Raw genomic sequence first — 17,455 nt, 5'->3', positions numbered from 1 at the left:
CGACAGCAAGATTCCTCTCGTGGGGAAGGGGTAGGCTCGCGTGCTGGAAGCCTTGGAGATCCTACCTCACATTCCCTCGTGGATTTCCCGGGCGTCTTCTGCATCCGTAAAATTGCAGCAGGTGGGTTGACTTGAGACATCGGCACGGAACGAATCCACCTACTATCTAGCCACCCCCAGACTCTGGGCGCGGCTTCGCTGCCAGTCGCAACAATCACAATCAAACAATGTATCACTTTTCGCCCCAAGGCAGCGGTCACAAGGGACGAGACGAACATGGATATCCAGCTGACCAAGATTCTTGTACGAGTACGGTCAGATGCGAGCGCCGGCATCTCCAGCGTGCAGGAAGCAACGGTTTTGGTGAATTCTGGAATCTTGACAATCCTGGCACTGTGGCACGTCGGCTAGATTCTCAAGAGCAAGCCGCAAGGGGCGGCTCCGGCTGGACGGATGACCGAAAAGGTCAGCGCGTAGACGACCTGGGGCTCACATAAGTTTGAGAAATAAATTGGTCGACACAAAGCAGAGGACCAATGTGAATCCGAAATCGAAGATCTCGGTGTTGATTGGATATGTGCCAAAAATCCTTGGTGCCGAGCTAGCGATGGCGTTGCTGAAAAGTCGGGCGAATCATAAAATTCAGACGGAGAAAGTCTACCGGAGATCCCAAATATCTGCATATACGAAAGAGCAAGCGCTCATCCCCAATCTCGAGGCAAATGCTCCGTCTTTTCCATGGCGATCTCCATGATCGGCGTGTCATGGACTGTCCTGGCCATCCACGTGCCCAAGATGGCGCAGCCTCACCAGGGAATACTCCGCAAGTGGACTGACCTGGCCTGGCCGGGCCTGGCTTGGGCGAGGGACTTTTCTGGTTGCGTGATCAGGGAAAGACATAGGGTCAGATAAGCGGTCAGTAAGGTTGACAATGTCAAAGCCATGATTTGCAAAATCGGGACTCGAACTTTTTCTGGGCCGGACAGGGCCAGAGAAATTTGTCGAGCATGCATCACTGTAGTGCATTTTGGAAGTTGACGTGGGGAACATGTCCAATGACATGTAGATGCTGATGTCCAGGCAGAAAAGTGCGACTCTCAGCGTGCATACTGAGGGTGATACACCAAGTGAAACCTTGTATGCCCTCGGAGTGCTGAGTGAATTGTTGAGCTCTTGTCCTTTAGTGGACTATCCGACTTACCCCCCTTTCCCTCCAGCGAGATTTCGTGTTTGAGGACTTTTCTAGCTGAGAATGTGGCGAAAGAACAGGAGAGGAAGATCAATGCCAAAGCTGGCACGCGACCAGATGGAGTGACGCAGGCCGAGGGAAAGATCGGTGAAGCAGCGCGGTGATAGCGGTGGCTGGCCGCATTGACTGGGCTGTCACTTTGCCGATTCAAGGCTGTCAAGGTGGCCGCAGAAGTGGCCAGCTGACAGTGTGGACGGAGCACGAGTACCTGCACCATCGTACTGCTTTTTTCTGATACATCGTCTAGAAGCTTGCGGGTATATTCGCCGAAAGCGTGAGGCTGGGGCGGAAGGAGGTAGGAGTTACCTTCGGATAGCCCGAGCAGGGCGAAGCAGCAGGCTTGTTTCGCTGGAGGAAGAAGATGGTAATTCGTCGTATGTACCTTGTACATGGCCTCCGGTCAGGTAGATTGCATCGATGTGAAGCCAGGCAATCACTTGAACTTGAGACAGTATGTAAGAGTACTGGAGGACTGGTGTACCTTGTGCCTGCTATTGAGTATACACAATTCGGCACTGGCCGGCTTGGTATTTTGGGGTGTGGGCAGTACTACCGCCTAGGGCCTTGGGACGATAGGGCCTAGAGCCCTAGCCAGGGACCTATTCTTACTCCGAGCTCCGTAATTAGGGCCCCGAGTCCAATGCTCAGGCACCAAAAGTTAATGCCAACTCCAGCTTGCATCTGGTGTCCCGCGCACCCTGCGCCTTTCGTCACTTTTCCAGCTGACCATGTGTCCATCAACTTTTCACCTCCACTTCAATGACATCGCATCACTGATTCTTCATCAACATTCGCCATGGACAAACACGAGGAAACACGCCAGCTGCAAGGTTACTGAGGTTTCCCAGCTTGTGTGAGCGTGTTACTGATTCTAGACCAGTGTTATGGCCCGGACTACCTTACGAGTCCTCGACTCTTCGGTACCCTGCCCTCTTCGCAGTCATTGTCTGTCTCTTCCTGTTGTTCTCTTTGCCATATCAAAATTAGTCACGACGAAAAAAAGGAGTGGGTGACCCTCGAACACCCCCTGGCGCGAGATGATGTACTCCGTACTCCGTACTCCTCCTCCGAGTACCACGCAGTACCACAGCAGGGGGGGCAGATGAAGCCTACTGTACGGAGTACCTGGGACTCCTCCATCCTGGTCCATCACGAAAGACGGAGACCCAACGTGCAGCACACACCCTGGACCGTTGGCGGTTCCTGGAGTTCCCTAGCCTGGCTGGCTAGCTCCGGTTTCTTTTCCACTTGAGCGGCCCTGGTCGATGACCCTGGTCCCAAACTCACACATTCTCAAACCTTGCCAAACCGCGTCAAACCCAGAGAGTCGTATTCTCAGGCCCAACGCCCAATCCCTCCATGCCCGATCCATCGGGTTTTCCTTTGTGGTCAAAATTGCTCCAGCTTACGCATTGTTACCCCATTCGCTCCCAGGGACCAGGGCTAACCCAGGCACCGTTGTGTGCAATTCTATCCACACCTTCCATTGGCGAAGGCGGTGGAAAATGCATCGCGCCACTGGCACATTCGGCGAGTTGGGTACGTCCCTTTCCAGGGAGTACCTCTTGGTGTTTTGCCCTCGCCTCCTTCCTATCCCAGCCTCTGCATCTTTGTCCAGCGATTGGGCTGACGGCGGCTGTCCATGGGTTTGCCGTGTGCCAGTCATCCAGAGGTGCCTGACAGTTATCTCCACCACCACTGCCAAGTACAGGATCCGCTCCCCCACTGGCATCGGCCACGATCAAATACATCCTCCCCCCATGTGGAACGGAGCTGCTACGACGTCTGTACCTTGCTCAACCCAAGACGCCTAACAAGCCGAATAAATTCACAGTCAGCTGCAGGTCCAGGTCCTTCAAGAACCCGTGCCACCACTCAACCGCTTTTTACTTGACCAGGGCCTCTGTGTTCTATCTCCACTTTTCCGAATTCCCACAAGCCCTCCACCCCGCCGAATCCTCGCTCGTCTGCTGGACATGGGCCAGCCCTGATTGACGACTTTCCTTCTCAAGACAAAAAGACGGCCCTTTTGCGCGTCTGAGGATCCGTCTGGACGACTTTCTCTTCCACCCCTCATCTTGTCCATAGAGCACCAGGAGAAATCTGACGGACCAGCGTCTGTTTCTTCATATCCTCTGCCGTGCCACCCTACCCTCCATTTCAACTCTCCCACATCTACTTGTCCCCATTCTACCCATCACATCACGCGACTTGGACTCACAAATACCTCTCGAATCGCCACCAGCCTCAATGACCTAAACCGCGGTCATGAGAATATAGGACTGAACAATCTGGCTTGACTGCCTCGCAAACAACTCGAAATGTCTTCGACGTCTAGTCTCGGGGGCTCTTGCCCGGCCCCGTTCCTGCAAGAGAGCCTCTTCCCAGAGTCAGGGGGATGTATGTACTTATCTTCGATCTCGACTGCTCCCTGTGGTGTCGCTAACAATCTTCAGTTACGGCGGGACGGTTTTGCATGCCCTTGTCCACGCTTCAACCCAACCTAACCTGTTGTTTACCGTGTCCGATGACGGATTGGACATATTCGGACGGTAAGCGGAGGGCAGAAAACACTGTTAGAAGTCGACGTGCTGAACTTCTTCGTCAGGATTTGAATCCCGCACCGAAATTGCCAACTGGGTAAATGTGGCGGCTTTTGTGCTGTCCATATATCTTCTTCTGTCATTTGCTGTTCTTCCCGTCAAGTATACCCATAGACACTATTTAAGTGTCTGTCTGACCTTGGGAGTGGTTTTTGTGGAGGTATGTTCAAGGTTGATGATCGCATTGAACCTTGTGGCTGATGTTCTTGGGGTCAAGCTCGCTTTCATTATTCCACTGGCCACGAAACCAGCGCAGTGCTACAACGAAATTACCCCGAATGACATGAAATCGAGCGGCTCTTGCGCAATCAGCGGGGCCTTCTTGTTATTTGGTGGTTGGGCCATTGTTATTTGGGTTTTCTGCAGAGCACTCGCCCTCCATCTCCAGATCTGCTGGGAGGTTGTACTTGGGAACAAGACTTTCTACACATCACTGGTGCTGGGATGGCTAATCCCTATTATTGGCCTTGCATTGACCCTAAGCCTGACTGGAGTGTCATTCCGATTTGGCAATGTCTGCCACATCAACCACAAAGACGCCCTTCAAGATTACTGGGGACCTCTGTTGGCATTCGGCGCGTTGGCGTTGGTATTGCAATTCGTCACCATCGGTTATTGCGTGCAGGTCTACGTTAAGAGTCTTCTCGATGACAAGCAAACCACCAATTCCAGCTCTCAGCCTCCGACATACCAAGGGAGCATGAAAACGGTGACGGCAAGACAGACTTACCGCCGAGTCAAGAGGGTGGTCGAGCTTCAATGGCGTGGGGCCAGTATTGTGCTTGTCATCATTGCAGAAGTTGTGTTCTTCTCGGTGGTCTTTGTGTCCATGGACAACAGCACTAAAGTCGACGCGGCGCTTTTGCAGAAGGCCCAGCCTTGGCTCACCTGTCTGGTCGCCAACAAAGGCGACAAAAACAAATGCTTGTCGCTCGGGAGCGGCCTGGTCAAATCCGAGGGGGTCGTTCTGGCGGTGCTGATTGTTCTTGGGGTAAGGCTCTCTTGATCTTCATCTGTTCCCAAACATATTCTGATCTTTGTCACAGTTGAGCGGGTTCTGGTGCTTGATGTTCATGGGCCGGTGGTCTATGACTCATGGCTGGGTGGAATTTGTCCAAACAAAATTGTTTCGAAAGAGTGAATTTGTCTCGGCTGATGCCAGACGGTTCTCGAACGACCCTCGTACGTACGAAATGCTGAGCGGAGCGACGCCTCAACTGAACCTCAAAACCCCAGATCGAGCTTTGACCAGTCCCCGAATGCGAACCGAATTCTCGCCGACGGCCACGAAGCAAGAACTCTATGGCTCAGCTCGAGCGTACGTTACGCCGGTATCGAGCTACTCCCATCCCACTCCGCCGAGTCAACACAAAGATTGGGATCCGAGGATGACACACGCGAGACCGATGGATCTCTCCGGAAAGGGGATCGAACTGGACAATTATTCGGGATGAAACATATCGATGTGTCTCACCCGAACTTTTCACTCTATTTATTCAACAATATATACTTTCTGCACATTTCAGCGTGTGGCGCCGAGGATTGCTTATGATCTAAGCAGCAGGAATTTTGCTACTGTTTCATATGGCCGGGAAGTGGCTGTTTGACCATATCTTACTTACATGGTCCACGGTCCCGCAGTGTTTTCAATGCATTATGAGTTTACGCGGCTTCTATGTTCCCACAAAGGAAATGGAAGAAAGCACAGTGTGTGTGCAGCATTGTGATGTACAACTGGGAAGACGGAAAGCATTGGGAGGCGGCAGAATGTGTACACAAGATCGCCCGTCGGCAGGGCGTTTTCCTGGAGCCACCATGATCGTGGTTCAACATTCGAGGGTTCCCCTTTCGAGTCGACATTGTCAATACAGAGGAGAGGACGCTTCACAGCGAGAAAAGCAACGTTGACGGCGAGTGACAGAAACGAGAAGGAATTGGATTGGGACGGCAGTGTGAGCTGCTGGCTTCGACAAAAACTGTACAAAGATGAAGAGAGATTCACCCTTGTCGCTTTGTAATGCATGGCAAGAGGGGTGCTGGATCGTACCAGAATTGCCTGTTATTTTCCTTTCGAAAGCGAACGATATGGGGTGGGTGAGGCAGCACTGAGGAGAGTGGGAGAAGTCGGGCCATCCTGTCCCGTGATAGCTTGACTTCTGGGGTTGTGAAGCAGGACGAGAGGCACTGGGCCGGAAGTGACCGATGTGAGGGTAGATGTATCTATGTATGTATAGAGTTGATAGAAAGGTTCAATCAAGCCTTCCTTGAAGATTCAACAGCCAAGAGTCTATTTCGTCCTGTGTTTGTCCTCTGTACCACCACAAGGCTGTCTCTCCGTCGTCCTCCAGCTCGTGGTATCCATACCTCGTCTTGGCCACCTGCTCGCCCTCGGTCCAGCCGGGTGGGTAGACTACGCACACAGGGCTTTTCGCCAAACACCCCCGGATTCTGCAATCTGCGAGTAGGTTTCGACGCGTTCGAGCCGACCTTCACTCGCTATGACGCTTGCCGACAGGACAGGCCAGGTGAAGCGGAGGGCTAGGCAAAGCCTATTATGTCTGACTGGCACTGACTCACTGACTCACTTACTCGCTCAATGATCAAATCGTCGACCGAGCAGTGGGAATTCCAACTGCGACGCTCAGGATAGGACGTCGTCGCCGCTACTGTACCTAGAGTCAGGCGGGCCCCACCAACGTGTGAGGAAAGGGACGCCAACTGGGTAATAATTCGCCCGAGTCCGTATTCGGACTGGCCGTTACGCCAATCCCGCCTGACTAGCGGAGCACGCTAGATCCGATCCTGAAGATATCTCCGTGCACAGTGTGGATGTACTAAGCCGTTCTTGGTACGAGTACGAGGGAGGGAGGTAGGTAGCTCGGTAGGTAGCGAGTAGGTACAGTAAGGACCTCCCCTTCCCCCTTGCGACAAAGCTTATCTTCTCGAGAAGAGGGGGGGGCCGGCCATGCGTCTCCTGTTCCTGGATCCTGGATCCATGTGGGGAGGTGGAGGGAGGGTTTTATTTCCCGAAAAGACGCCAGTACTCGGTACATACATTAGTGGTTCCTGCGAACGCTGTACTGTCTCTCTCCCCCCTTGTAACAACAACGACTCGTAGCCTACCTCTATGTATGTATGTATATCTGTAAGGAGTAGGGAACGCGGAAGTGACTCACACGGAGCTGCTTGCATCAGGATATCCTCTTACGTGTGGGGCCTGTCTCTCTACATACTGTATGTATTCCCATGTGTCCGTACCCGCAGTAATGCTACTTACTGCGAATGTATGTTCTCAATGAGTTCGTAAGCTCCGACCCCGGATCAAAGTACGAGGTACCTAGCTAGGTACAAGTACAAGTACAGACATTCATACATTCATACGTACTCAGGACATGGTGAACTTGACTACAAAAGTAAAGCTAATGGTCTCGGGGAACCTGATCTCGATCTGCAGAATTGTGGCACTTTGGTGGGCACCCGCCGGCGGCGGTGGCACAATAAGGGGGGCGAGATCCTTGTTACCTTGTTAGTTACATGTTTAGTTTTAGTGAGGTCTCCGATAAGTGAGCGAGTCAGTTGTGCACGGACTCCGAGGGGGGTGTGGCTGGGGTTGCAGAAATCTGAATCCGAGCCTGGCAGGCATGCTTGGTGGTGCGTGCCTGTTTCCTCGCATGCTACCGTAGCTACTTGATCGTTACTATGTACTAGTACTACTACCAGGTATCTACTACTGTATGTATGCACAGAGAAGCAACACTTTGAGGACGAGGTACGATACATACATCACTGACTCAACGACGTACGCCTCTTAAGGTTACATCGTCCTTCAATGCTCATGGGACAGTCCTTTGAGTGAAGCCAACGTCGCCGTGTTTCGTCGTTTTCTGCGTCCCCCCTTTCCTCAGTTTTAAAGCAAGCCAGCAGGCAAATCAAGAATACTAATTATCAGTACTAAATATTTCCCCCTTTTACCTCTTCGGGTGGGAGTGAGAGAGCACCTCTCTACTTTCCTATTTCCGTGCATCAGTGCTTTCGGTAGGCAGGCAAAGAGGTGCATCCGCCAGGCCGAGCGAGCGAGCGAGCGTTCTTGGCTCGCTATCGTGGTTTGTCCGCTGAGCGAACTTCGGCTCGCGTAATCTATCGATGGTCTGTGTACGGAGTATGTACGCAGTACCGAGCACGGAGGGACTACCGGTTCGAAACTTAATGCGAACGCTTTTCGCTGTTGACATATGTAGGAACATATGTACCAGCATTCCTCCGTACGGAGAACATCCCAAGCAAATCCTTCCGGGCTTCGTTTACGAGTAGTGTAGTGCTCGTGCGCGTGAACGGGTGGGCAGACGATGTTCCTTCGCGCGTGCCTTGCCGTCCTTTTGTGGTGGTCATTGAGATAACCGAGCCCCCTAGGCATGTAGGCAGAGCGCGAGCACGTAAGGAAGAAGCGAGAGCCCGCCCTTCGGACGAGGACAATACGAAGCAATACTCGTCGTCGTACGTATGGGGGCCGTAAAAACCCTCCAAAGAGCCGGAATGCGAAATTTGTTTTTCGTGGCCACTGATGGGGGGAGGCGCTGCTGGACCTCTAACTTACTGACTGACTGATAGATTGCCCTGCTGTATCCCTTGTCTGCTTGCTCTCCCGGCGCAGTCGCACCATCGTAGGCGTCGATGCGCAAGCTTGATGCCGGCGCGAGTGTTTTGACATAAATACTGATTTCGGACGGTCGTGGGCGTGGCTTGAAGGCGTCGCGACGGATCTCTCTGGCTTTTTTTGAGAGTAGTAGTAGCGCCAAAAAAGGCCAAGAACTAGTGAGGAATTGGGGTTCCGTTCTTTCTAAAGATATTCAAGAAGAAGATGATGACGATTATGATAATGAAGCATGTCGGAAAATAATGGCATTCTGGCACAAGCGAGATCAGATGGCGCGCCATGATGCATGGTTCACGGCCTTTTTAGCTCGACCACGCGCCCGGCAGCCACACTCGTCGCACCTTGAGCGGCTGCAAAACTCTGAGTGCAACTTACATACCTTGAGGACGGACAGATTGGGGGTGCTGCAGCAAGAAACTGTGCATGGGCGTGTTCCGGGGTCGTAAATTGGAGGCTGGCGAGGCTGCGGCCGGCCAATTTAAGCATGCATAACGCCATCCACGTGCCGATTGGGCAGTGTGACAACCACGACGACGCCCAGATCCAGGAGGCTGGCCGCCGGAAATAACGAAGGAAACTCATAGCGTTCGAGTGCTTTATCCTCTTCCAGCGCAGGGGTGAATATCCAGGTGGTTAGCATAATCCAAGGACTCGGTAGGATCGGCGTGCCCAAGGCCACCATGCTTGTCAGGACTCGAAAGGTCAATTTCCAAACTCAATCGACCGTTGCTGAACAAGGAACGCCTGGTCGCGGAACTGAAACCAACAATCAAAGAGAGTTTTCCAGATTTGAAGAGTCCCATGATCCCGGCACCACGCGGCCTGCCACGTGCAAAGTTATATGGGACAGCAGTAGGGTTTGTCTCTAACAGAGGCTGGCTTGAGCGTTGCAAAGATGATGTCTCTGCACAGTGAAGCAACATGTCTTCGTATAACCAAATTGTTGATGGGCAACTTGGATTATTCATTTGCTCAGCTGGGCTCCAGAAATTGACATCGTCCATATGGACACGAGGGGCTTTCGCCTCATCCAGCGACTCGACCCCTTCGGTGCACGTTCCCTTCCAGGGCAGACCCAAAGGAATGAGCAATCAACCAGGCGTTCTCACCATTGTGGGATACGGGGGCTGCATGATTCAGACTGCATGAAGGTGTTTGAAGAGCTCGTTGGCAGGCAGCATTCGATGACTGAAAGGGGGCACTGAATCGTCTCGAGCTCACATGGAGGGCCTCAAGCATTGTACACCCTTTGTGAGCCCCAGACACGAGGTATTGTCCCGCAACATGGCATTCAGAAGAATGATCCTGTGCGGAAGATCCACTGTGTGCCAGTGGGTGAAGGGCCATGCAGGGTTGAAGGCAATACCCAGTGGTTTACATCCATGGAGTGGTAAGAGATTGCTCATGAGGCAGGGACTGGAGGCTCATGATAATTTCTTCAGAGGGTGTTTCAAGCTTGACGATGGCAGTTTTCCCATATACGAAACACCCGCGAAAACGGAACAGGTTGGAGACACCGGCGAGGATGTTGCGATGAAGAAATTTCTGTCCATTGTGGACCCAGATCATTTTTGCTGCACTTACCTAGTTGTGCGGTTCAGTGCCAGAGCCCTCGCCTAATTCAAAACATTGGTTTGTATCAAGAGCCCAATGGTAGGATAGCAGCGTTGCAGTGAAGTTCATCTACTGAGCCCAACATCTGCACAGCGAAGTTTGGAGGGTGCTGACATCTTTTGCAGGAAGTAGTTCTAATCTGAAGATCGCCAGAATCCAGCAACGGTCGTCACATCCATGGTTCGGTGTCAGGAAGTGGTCAACGCTTTGTCTCGTGGGTGGAAACCTGTGGGACGAGAGCTCACACTGAACGCAGCGGTGCTGTTTCTCCTTTTGCGTCTGTGAGGGTTCCAGGGTATTCGCTTCGTACTCCCGTTGCAGGTGTGCAGATCCAGCCCTCTGGGACCGGCGGCCTTGCCTGAGGAACCGACTACTTGGTGGGTTGGCGACTATCTCCATGCCTGTCTGTCGACGTCACGAAAACGCATTTGTATGCATCTTTTGGATCCTCCTTGCGAGGACCCTGCAGATGTGCCTTACCTTTCTGAGGGGAACTTGGGGAATTTCTCCACGACCTCAACGACTCGTTGTCGAGGGTTTGAGCAATGGTAGACCCCTCCTCCCCAATGATCTTTTGACACTCAAAGTCCATGACCCCACAAAGCCGGTGCAGAGGCATGCTGGAGCATGCAAGTTCGTCGGGGTCCAGGAGATTCTCATTCTGCATCAGCTCTGGATCAATGCCAGATGTTACGATTCCACATGGACCTGCACCTAGGAAACGGTCCCGGCTGGCTTGAAGTAGGTGTGGAACCGGACGTACCCATCTTGTCTGGAGCTTGTCAACTCAAGACAATTGCAGGCCTGAAGGGTGCTGGTCAGTCACAGACCACCCAAGGAGAAAATTCCATCGCTGCTCGAAAAGCACCGAGAAACTCTCATGAACGAGTCCAGGCCCACCACGACCAGAGACTGACCAGAACCGGTAAACTCGCTCTCCGGTGGTCGCGCTGTCTCCCAGGTCAGACACCGTCCTGGATTCCAGCCATCCCATCCTCAGAACAGCCACAAGTACTCACAAAGCTCGTCCGCCTGGTACTGCATAGCGGTGCATGCATCAGTCGTGAAACATCGTAATACCAGAGTTCGCATCCGGGTACTTGTACAACGCAGCAATTCCTTGCAGGCCCTTGGAACATCATGCAGATGGCTTAACTTTGTCAGAACGAAATATCCTTCCCCAAGCACCGCAACGAAGAACGGTGACCTCCTCACCTGGTTGTGTGTGTGTGTGTGTGGTCCCACAGCTCCACTGCTATCATACCGCAATAGGAAGGATTCCCTAGCGCAGGAGTGCTGACTGGCACCTCGTTCTCCTGGAACTGCAATTCTTCAGGGCGGATGCAGGAACCTCGCTCCTCGGCCTTGGGCCTTGCATGAAGCATTGGTGGCCCTAGCGAAAATGTCTCTTCGAGAAGTGTTCCACTGGTGGATTTCTGCTGCAGTGGTGCCTGGACATTTCTGTCTGGCTGTATCAAGACGGTGTGTTTCAGATTTTTGGCCAGGCCAAATACAGGTGAGCCCCTCCGGCATGCTGTGGGGGGGGCAGTCCCTGCTCCATGACCATCCCAGAGTGGTGACGAACCGGTCCCTGGGTCGAGCGGAGTTCTCTCTGCGTATAATGACATCGTAGCCATGTGTCGAAGGGAGGAATTATGCTTTGAGGGGCACAGTTGAAAAGAGGATTTCTCAAGGGAAAAAAGACTTGAAGATGGGCCTAGGTGCCCCGTACCGGAGTAAAGCAAACGAATGCATACACCTGGGAGAACAGGTGGGATTCAGCCAAGGAGCAATTTGAATTCTCTTGATCTCAACTCAGTGCTTTGTCTTCTTCTCAAAGGACAGGACTGACGAAGATGAATTAGCAGCCAAGTCAAATTCACCAGTGTTGCACGTGCTGCTCGTTCCCGTCCCCAGCTCCTTTGACAGCACAGTTTTCGATGGATCGCAAGCTATTGCTTCGAATGCTTGCATCTCGAGCCATGAAAATGGACGATCTGACAGAGACGGGGTGTTCATTGCCGACGTCTCGGCCGAGTACATGGGCGGGCAGGGAGGGCATATGGTTCACGGTCTGGCCCATGAACAAGCATGATCACCCGCAGTCACAAATGCAGGGGTTTGGGCGGAGGGATCCAAACGAGTAGAAAGCCAGCATGTGCTTTCCTCTCCGGGCTAAGCTGGAGTGTTGACAGGGTGTAGAAGCAGCTCCCCAGGACGGCAGTCTCGTTGTAAGGGCCAAAAACCGGGCGCAATGATGTGATGGTTTCCTTACCGGTCTGGACACGAGGAGGATCCTTAGGCATCACTCATGCAACACGTGCGACCTGCAGGGCCTTGATCTTTGAGGCCGTGGTGAACGAGCTTCAACTAAAGGGCTGTGCTGCTCCGATATTCGGCAAGAACATGGAAGCACACGAAGATTATCCTCATCCGAGCATCTTTTATGTGATCGAGTAATCACAAATGACTCCGCGACAAATGAATCTGCGACAAGACTTGCTCCAGGGCTCCGACGCAGGCATAAAACAGGGAATAGACAATTGTCACCTCCCGTCCATGCACAATCCCCCATCGATATAGAGGACCGTGTTTGGTAATTGGAAGGTCAAAATCTCCATATAGGCACGATAGATTGTTCTCCTTCAGACATCGTGCATTGAAGAAATAGACACGACGCTGTACACACAAATGCCAATGATCAAAGGTGCTGTGAAAGATCATGAAAATCGTTGAAATCAATCGGGAGGAAATGGAAATTGGGCAGCCTTGCAATAGGGTAATTGTGGGGGAAGTTCTGTCTCTTCTTCGGATTGTCCATCTCCCATTCAAGACAGTGTCTGGCCGTCCGAGAGCATGTCCGTTGGCGTCGAAAACAGCCCCCACGATCGTACTGGATGATTCCCATCACAACTGTGTGTCATTCCATCGCGCAAAAACAGAGACCCTCTTCCATAGACGCCGTGGAAAGTGTCGTCTCGCTTTTACCATGCTCATCAATCGCATACCACAACTCAGGCTTCATCAGAATTTTATGCCTCTGTTCCCGAATTTATGCAGCGTCTCTCTTTCCTTCCCGCACCTCCTTAAGCGCCTTCATCGTTCCGTGCAGGGCGTGCTTGTGGTTTCTTCGAAACTTGGGATCCGTGCCTTTGAGGGATGGGTATCTGAAGGTCTTGGGCTTCTTGATCCTGTCATTTTCAACATCTGTGTCAGTACCGTAAAGTTACTTTTGGGGAAAGCGATCGCCAGGAGCACGGTGGCCGCGCTTGCTGAGGCCGCAATCTCGTACCCGTTCTTGTGAGCCTTCTTGGCTTGGTTGTGTTGAGACGAGTTCTTGGATTCTGGGCAAAGTCAGACCGGCGCTTCAGCATCCTCAGCCATACGCATGTGTAGACTTACTGGCCATCTTGAGGTTCTCAACGACAGACTGATCGTAAGGTTTTGTAGGCTGGATTGACGGATCGTTCGAACTCGGTCGTCCAAAAGTTCGACCAAATTGTCAAATGTGGGCATAATATTGGGAAAGTTTGCCGAAGTCTTGGCGTGGGCCTTCGCAAGGCTGCTTCTGGAACCTCGTGCCAGCCTTGCCATTGTGACTCTACAAGTTTGTTTGCTGCGAGATCAGTCCAATTAAAGGTTGACTTGTCGACTGTATCGCTATGTGCTATCAGACAGGTCGTCATCGCAGTGCACACCAGCACACAGCAGTGTGTGGCAACATGACATATCTGACTCGTCTATGGTAGCTATGTTTTTCTGTCTAGGCGCAGCGGCCATCATTCATCCAGGTCCATATGCATCTTGAGTAACAGAATCCTTTGGTATCATATGCAGGGGTCATTCACATTCTCAGCGTAATCATGCTTTTCTCTCTTCACATCTTCACATCTGGCCACCTTGTGCGATTAACTTGGCAAAAAAGACTTTGAACGCCTTTGGCTCCATGGCCGCCAATTTCTGCAAATACTCGTTGATCAAGGTATCATTCATGCCCATGGATCTCAACTCCTTTTCTTGCAACCACGTCAGGTACTGCTGACCTGTTTTTGTGTAGATGGTCTTCTGAAGACCCGCGGCCTCGGAAAGAGCTTGCCGCGCCTGTGCATCCTTGCTATTAAACGAAGGGTTAGTGGGCAGAGCCCAGCAGAGTGGCGAGAATCGGGTGATCATGAACTGATCAAATCCAGGAAGGGCAGGCTGCGGGCCAGGCACATTGTTGTTCACCTGACCTGTTGCAGAAACAACATCAGGTCCTCCCCATACTGTGCACATCCTCGAAAGCAGCAAAAACGCCATCTTGGCAGTGGGGAAGTCTTCCACGTCTCTCGCGAGGTGCTCAATGGAGGCGATCACTGATTCAAAGATCGGCTGGTTTCTGGCGCTGACTAGGATCGCACCGAGGTCATTCCCGAGGATCACCATGAGGAAATTTAGATACTCTCTCTTCAGCTCTGCTAACTCGATCTCATCGTCCGTGCCTGCGGTGGCGGCAGATATGCCAGCAAAGACTCTTTGAAGAAGTCCTGAGAAGAGCCGATCGAGAAAGTCTTGTATGTCGTTCTTGAAACCGAAAATGACTTGGTCCAGCAATCGCAGGAATAACGCCATCTCGTCTCTCGTCGAAGTGTCAGTCAATAGACTGTCAACCCATTGGGGCAGTTGCTGCATCATCTGAGTACCGACCATGCCGATTAATCGTGAAAAGGCGAACCTGGCAGCAGTCCTGATTTGGAAGGATGACTTAAGCGCCGTCAGAGAGAGGAGAGTCACCTCGGCGACCTGTGCAAATGCCTGTTTCGCTTGTGGCGATGGCTCAACTCCGCTTCCTTGCGTGCTGAGCCCAGGGTTGAAGTCGGAGAAGCCGCGGGCAATTGTACCGAGCGCCATGATACCATGATGCACTTGAAGACAGGCGAGCTCATTTCCTGATCTAGCGGCCTCCAAGTTACGCTCGATATCAACGAAGAGCGGCTGCATGACGACAGATAGATATTGTACCTGTTTGTCTGTAGGGACGGTATTTGCACCACAGATGCAGCCAACAGCTTCAAATAGATACAGCTGGCTGGTAAATGTAGAGTCGGCGGCGGCATCACCGTCGGAGGACATGTCATCTCTGTCTTCTTCGCTGGGTAACTCCGCTCGTATAGCCAGGAGATCCTGGAGGCTCTGCACGACCGCTTCCGCCGCATTTCCCACGAAGATCCGAAGTTGGCGGATGAGACGCTGAATGAGATACCACGCTCGTGCCTTGACTTTTAAGCTGGGGTGGTGGGCCAGCTCGAGGAAGTTTTGCAGAACTGGCTGAATGTATTCTGAATGCTTCTCGAAGAAGGAACTGTATCTGACGCTTATTTCCATATATTGCAGCTGGATGGCGGGGTGTGCGAAGGAGCCTGTGTCTGCCAACTTGTCAGCAGAATCTTGTAGATATGGAGATACTCTCACGTACTTGACTGTACCATTTCCAGCATCATCCGAACTAACTTTTCGGCAGCTGGTGAGTTTGGCTTGTTCTTCTGGTACAACCCACCTCCCTTTACAGCCAAATCCCCCATCAGATAGACTTCATGCAATGCAAGATCCAAGTCGCGCCAATTGAGCCGTGATCCTTCCGATCGGAGTCGTTCAAAAGTATCGTGAACAAGTGCGGAGATTGCTTCAATGTAGAGCTGCTCATCCGCGGCGGCAATGGCCGACTGCAAGCTCGCCAATCGTTTTCTCAACTCCTGAAACTCTGCTTCGTCTGTCTGTTCGTCTTCCTGGCCCCAGTCGGCAGTGTCATCATACCTCATCTTTAAAAATATGGCTTTGAGGATGGGCAACAGCATTGCTGCTCTTTGGGCAGAAGCGGCCTCACCCTGGCTAGCGCGTCTCAAGAAAGTGAGAACATCGTTCATAGCGTTGAGAACCGTCGAACAGACTTCGTCGAATATGTCGGAGAAGAATCTAAGCAAATGTGGCAGAAACGCAGCCAGCAGCTGTTCAGCCTTGACCCAAGTCGTTGAGCCCTGGGTCTCCGTCTCCAGTACTTTGATAATATCCATGGTTGTAGTGTTGACCAATTTGGCGACTGTTTCCGCGAGATCGACATCGTAGTTTGATGCTCTGCTGTCGCTCAGTGGCGGGCAAGTCACGAGTCGCGAGACGACTGTTTCGAGATTAAGAAAACTGATCATGTTGACCTTGTCTGCCGACGGCATCTTCTTTGCGACCGTCTCTGTGAATACATCAATGGCTGCGTCCCTTGCTTGCTCCTCACTCTTGCGAGGATCGACCTTCTGGGCTCGTTCCAGCTGCTGAAAAAGGAGTTCGAGCATCGATTGATTCACCACGAAGGATATATCGATCCAGCTAACCCATTTCCCGACAGCTTTCAAACATAACTCGGCCACAACATCGTTGGAAGTCCCCCAGTGGGACAGAATCTCCTCCCATGACCGAGCAATTTTTTGAACGTCTCGGGCTCGAATCAGATCTTTCAATGAATTTGCCCTGTCCTGCTCAGCCCGAGACCTGGACAGCAATTGATCTCCAATCTCATCGTGGATAGCGTTGAGGACTGTTAGATAGAAAACCAGTCCAGGGTAGTTGTCTTTGGGGCCGGTGCCTGTGGAGGTCAGGGCCAGCAAATCGTCGAAGCAAGTCTCCCATCCAGAACCGTAAAAGGTTGTGAATAGGAATGTCACAGTCTGAGCAAACTTGTTGAGGATTGTGCCCGGGTCTGGTGTGTCTGTCTGGCCTGGTGCCCCATAGAACTTCCGCAGATATGTCAAGAGCTGCTCTTCGATGGTTTTTAAGCCTTGTTGATCCACCAAGCCACCCTGGACTGCATTGTTGACGATATCGAGGCAGTAGACTCGAATGACCATGGGCTGTCTAGGGACTTGAAGGGAGATGGCCAGACACGGCTGCCATGCCGAAGGCTCTTGCCTCAGCTGGTTGACATAGTCAAAAGCCTGTCGTTTGAGGGCTGGGTCGGCGGAGGGGTCGTAGGCGATCTGAATCGCTGAGATTATCTGGAGGACATGTTAGCAGAGACGCTGAAATCATTTTCTGGTAGATGACGAACCTGTTCGTCCATCAGGTAATGCCAGTGTTCCTCGCCCACCGCGCTATGACTTCAGGAACACTGGGCAGGAATGATAGTCACCGCATTTGGGCGTGACGAAAGTGGAAGCACGTGCTTCCGGAGTTAGTCCATGAGAAAGGCCTTGTTTGTTAAGGAATTGACAATGAATAATGGGTGCAGGCATCAACAGTATCGGTAGAACTTTCAGTTGGATGTCTCTAAATTCTCAGTTATTAGTGCAAGACAGAGAATGCCGCAGC

The 17,455-nt window shown here is 52.1% G+C and overlaps 3 protein-coding genes across 3 annotated transcripts; 1 reads left to right on the top strand and 2 right to left on the bottom strand.

Annotated features, from left to right (window-relative positions):
• Window positions 1-3,570: 3,570 nt before the first annotated feature.
• On the top strand, window positions 3,571-5,306 carry AYL99_03031 (hypothetical protein; the record flags this gene model as incomplete). Its single annotated transcript, XM_018834547.1, has 5 exons — window positions 3,571-3,649; window positions 3,706-3,801; window positions 3,858-4,012; window positions 4,070-4,843; window positions 4,899-5,306. 5 exons carry the CDS (start codon window positions 3,571-3,573, stop codon window positions 5,304-5,306), a joined length of 1,512 nt encoding a protein of 503 aa, XP_018697171.1.
• Window positions 5,307-13,172: 7,866 nt separating this feature from the next.
• AYL99_03030 (60S ribosomal protein L29) lies at window positions 13,173-13,714 on the bottom strand (the record flags this gene model as incomplete). The annotated part of the gene is made up of 3 exons (XM_018834546.1): window positions 13,173-13,327; window positions 13,351-13,464; window positions 13,552-13,714. The coding sequence occupies 3 exons, from the start codon at window positions 13,712-13,714 to the stop codon at window positions 13,173-13,175; spliced, it is 432 nt and encodes a 143-aa protein (XP_018697170.1).
• A 291-nt stretch (window positions 13,715-14,005) lies between these two features.
• AYL99_03029 (hypothetical protein) lies at window positions 14,006-17,207 on the bottom strand (the record flags this gene model as incomplete). Its single annotated transcript, XM_018834545.1, has 3 exons — window positions 14,006-15,525; window positions 15,576-17,142; window positions 17,196-17,207. The coding sequence occupies 3 exons, from the start codon at window positions 17,205-17,207 to the stop codon at window positions 14,006-14,008; spliced, it is 3,099 nt and encodes a 1,032-aa protein (XP_018697169.1).
• Window positions 17,208-17,455: the final 248 nt, after the last annotated feature.

Source organism: Fonsecaea erecta, assembly GCF_001651985.1.
Source record: "Fonsecaea erecta strain CBS 125763 chromosome Unknown Scaff2, whole genome shotgun sequence".
NCBI classification, from domain to species: Eukaryota; Fungi; Ascomycota; class Eurotiomycetes; order Chaetothyriales; family Herpotrichiellaceae; genus Fonsecaea; species Fonsecaea erecta.
This window is presented reverse-complemented; position numbering and strand designations above follow the sequence as displayed.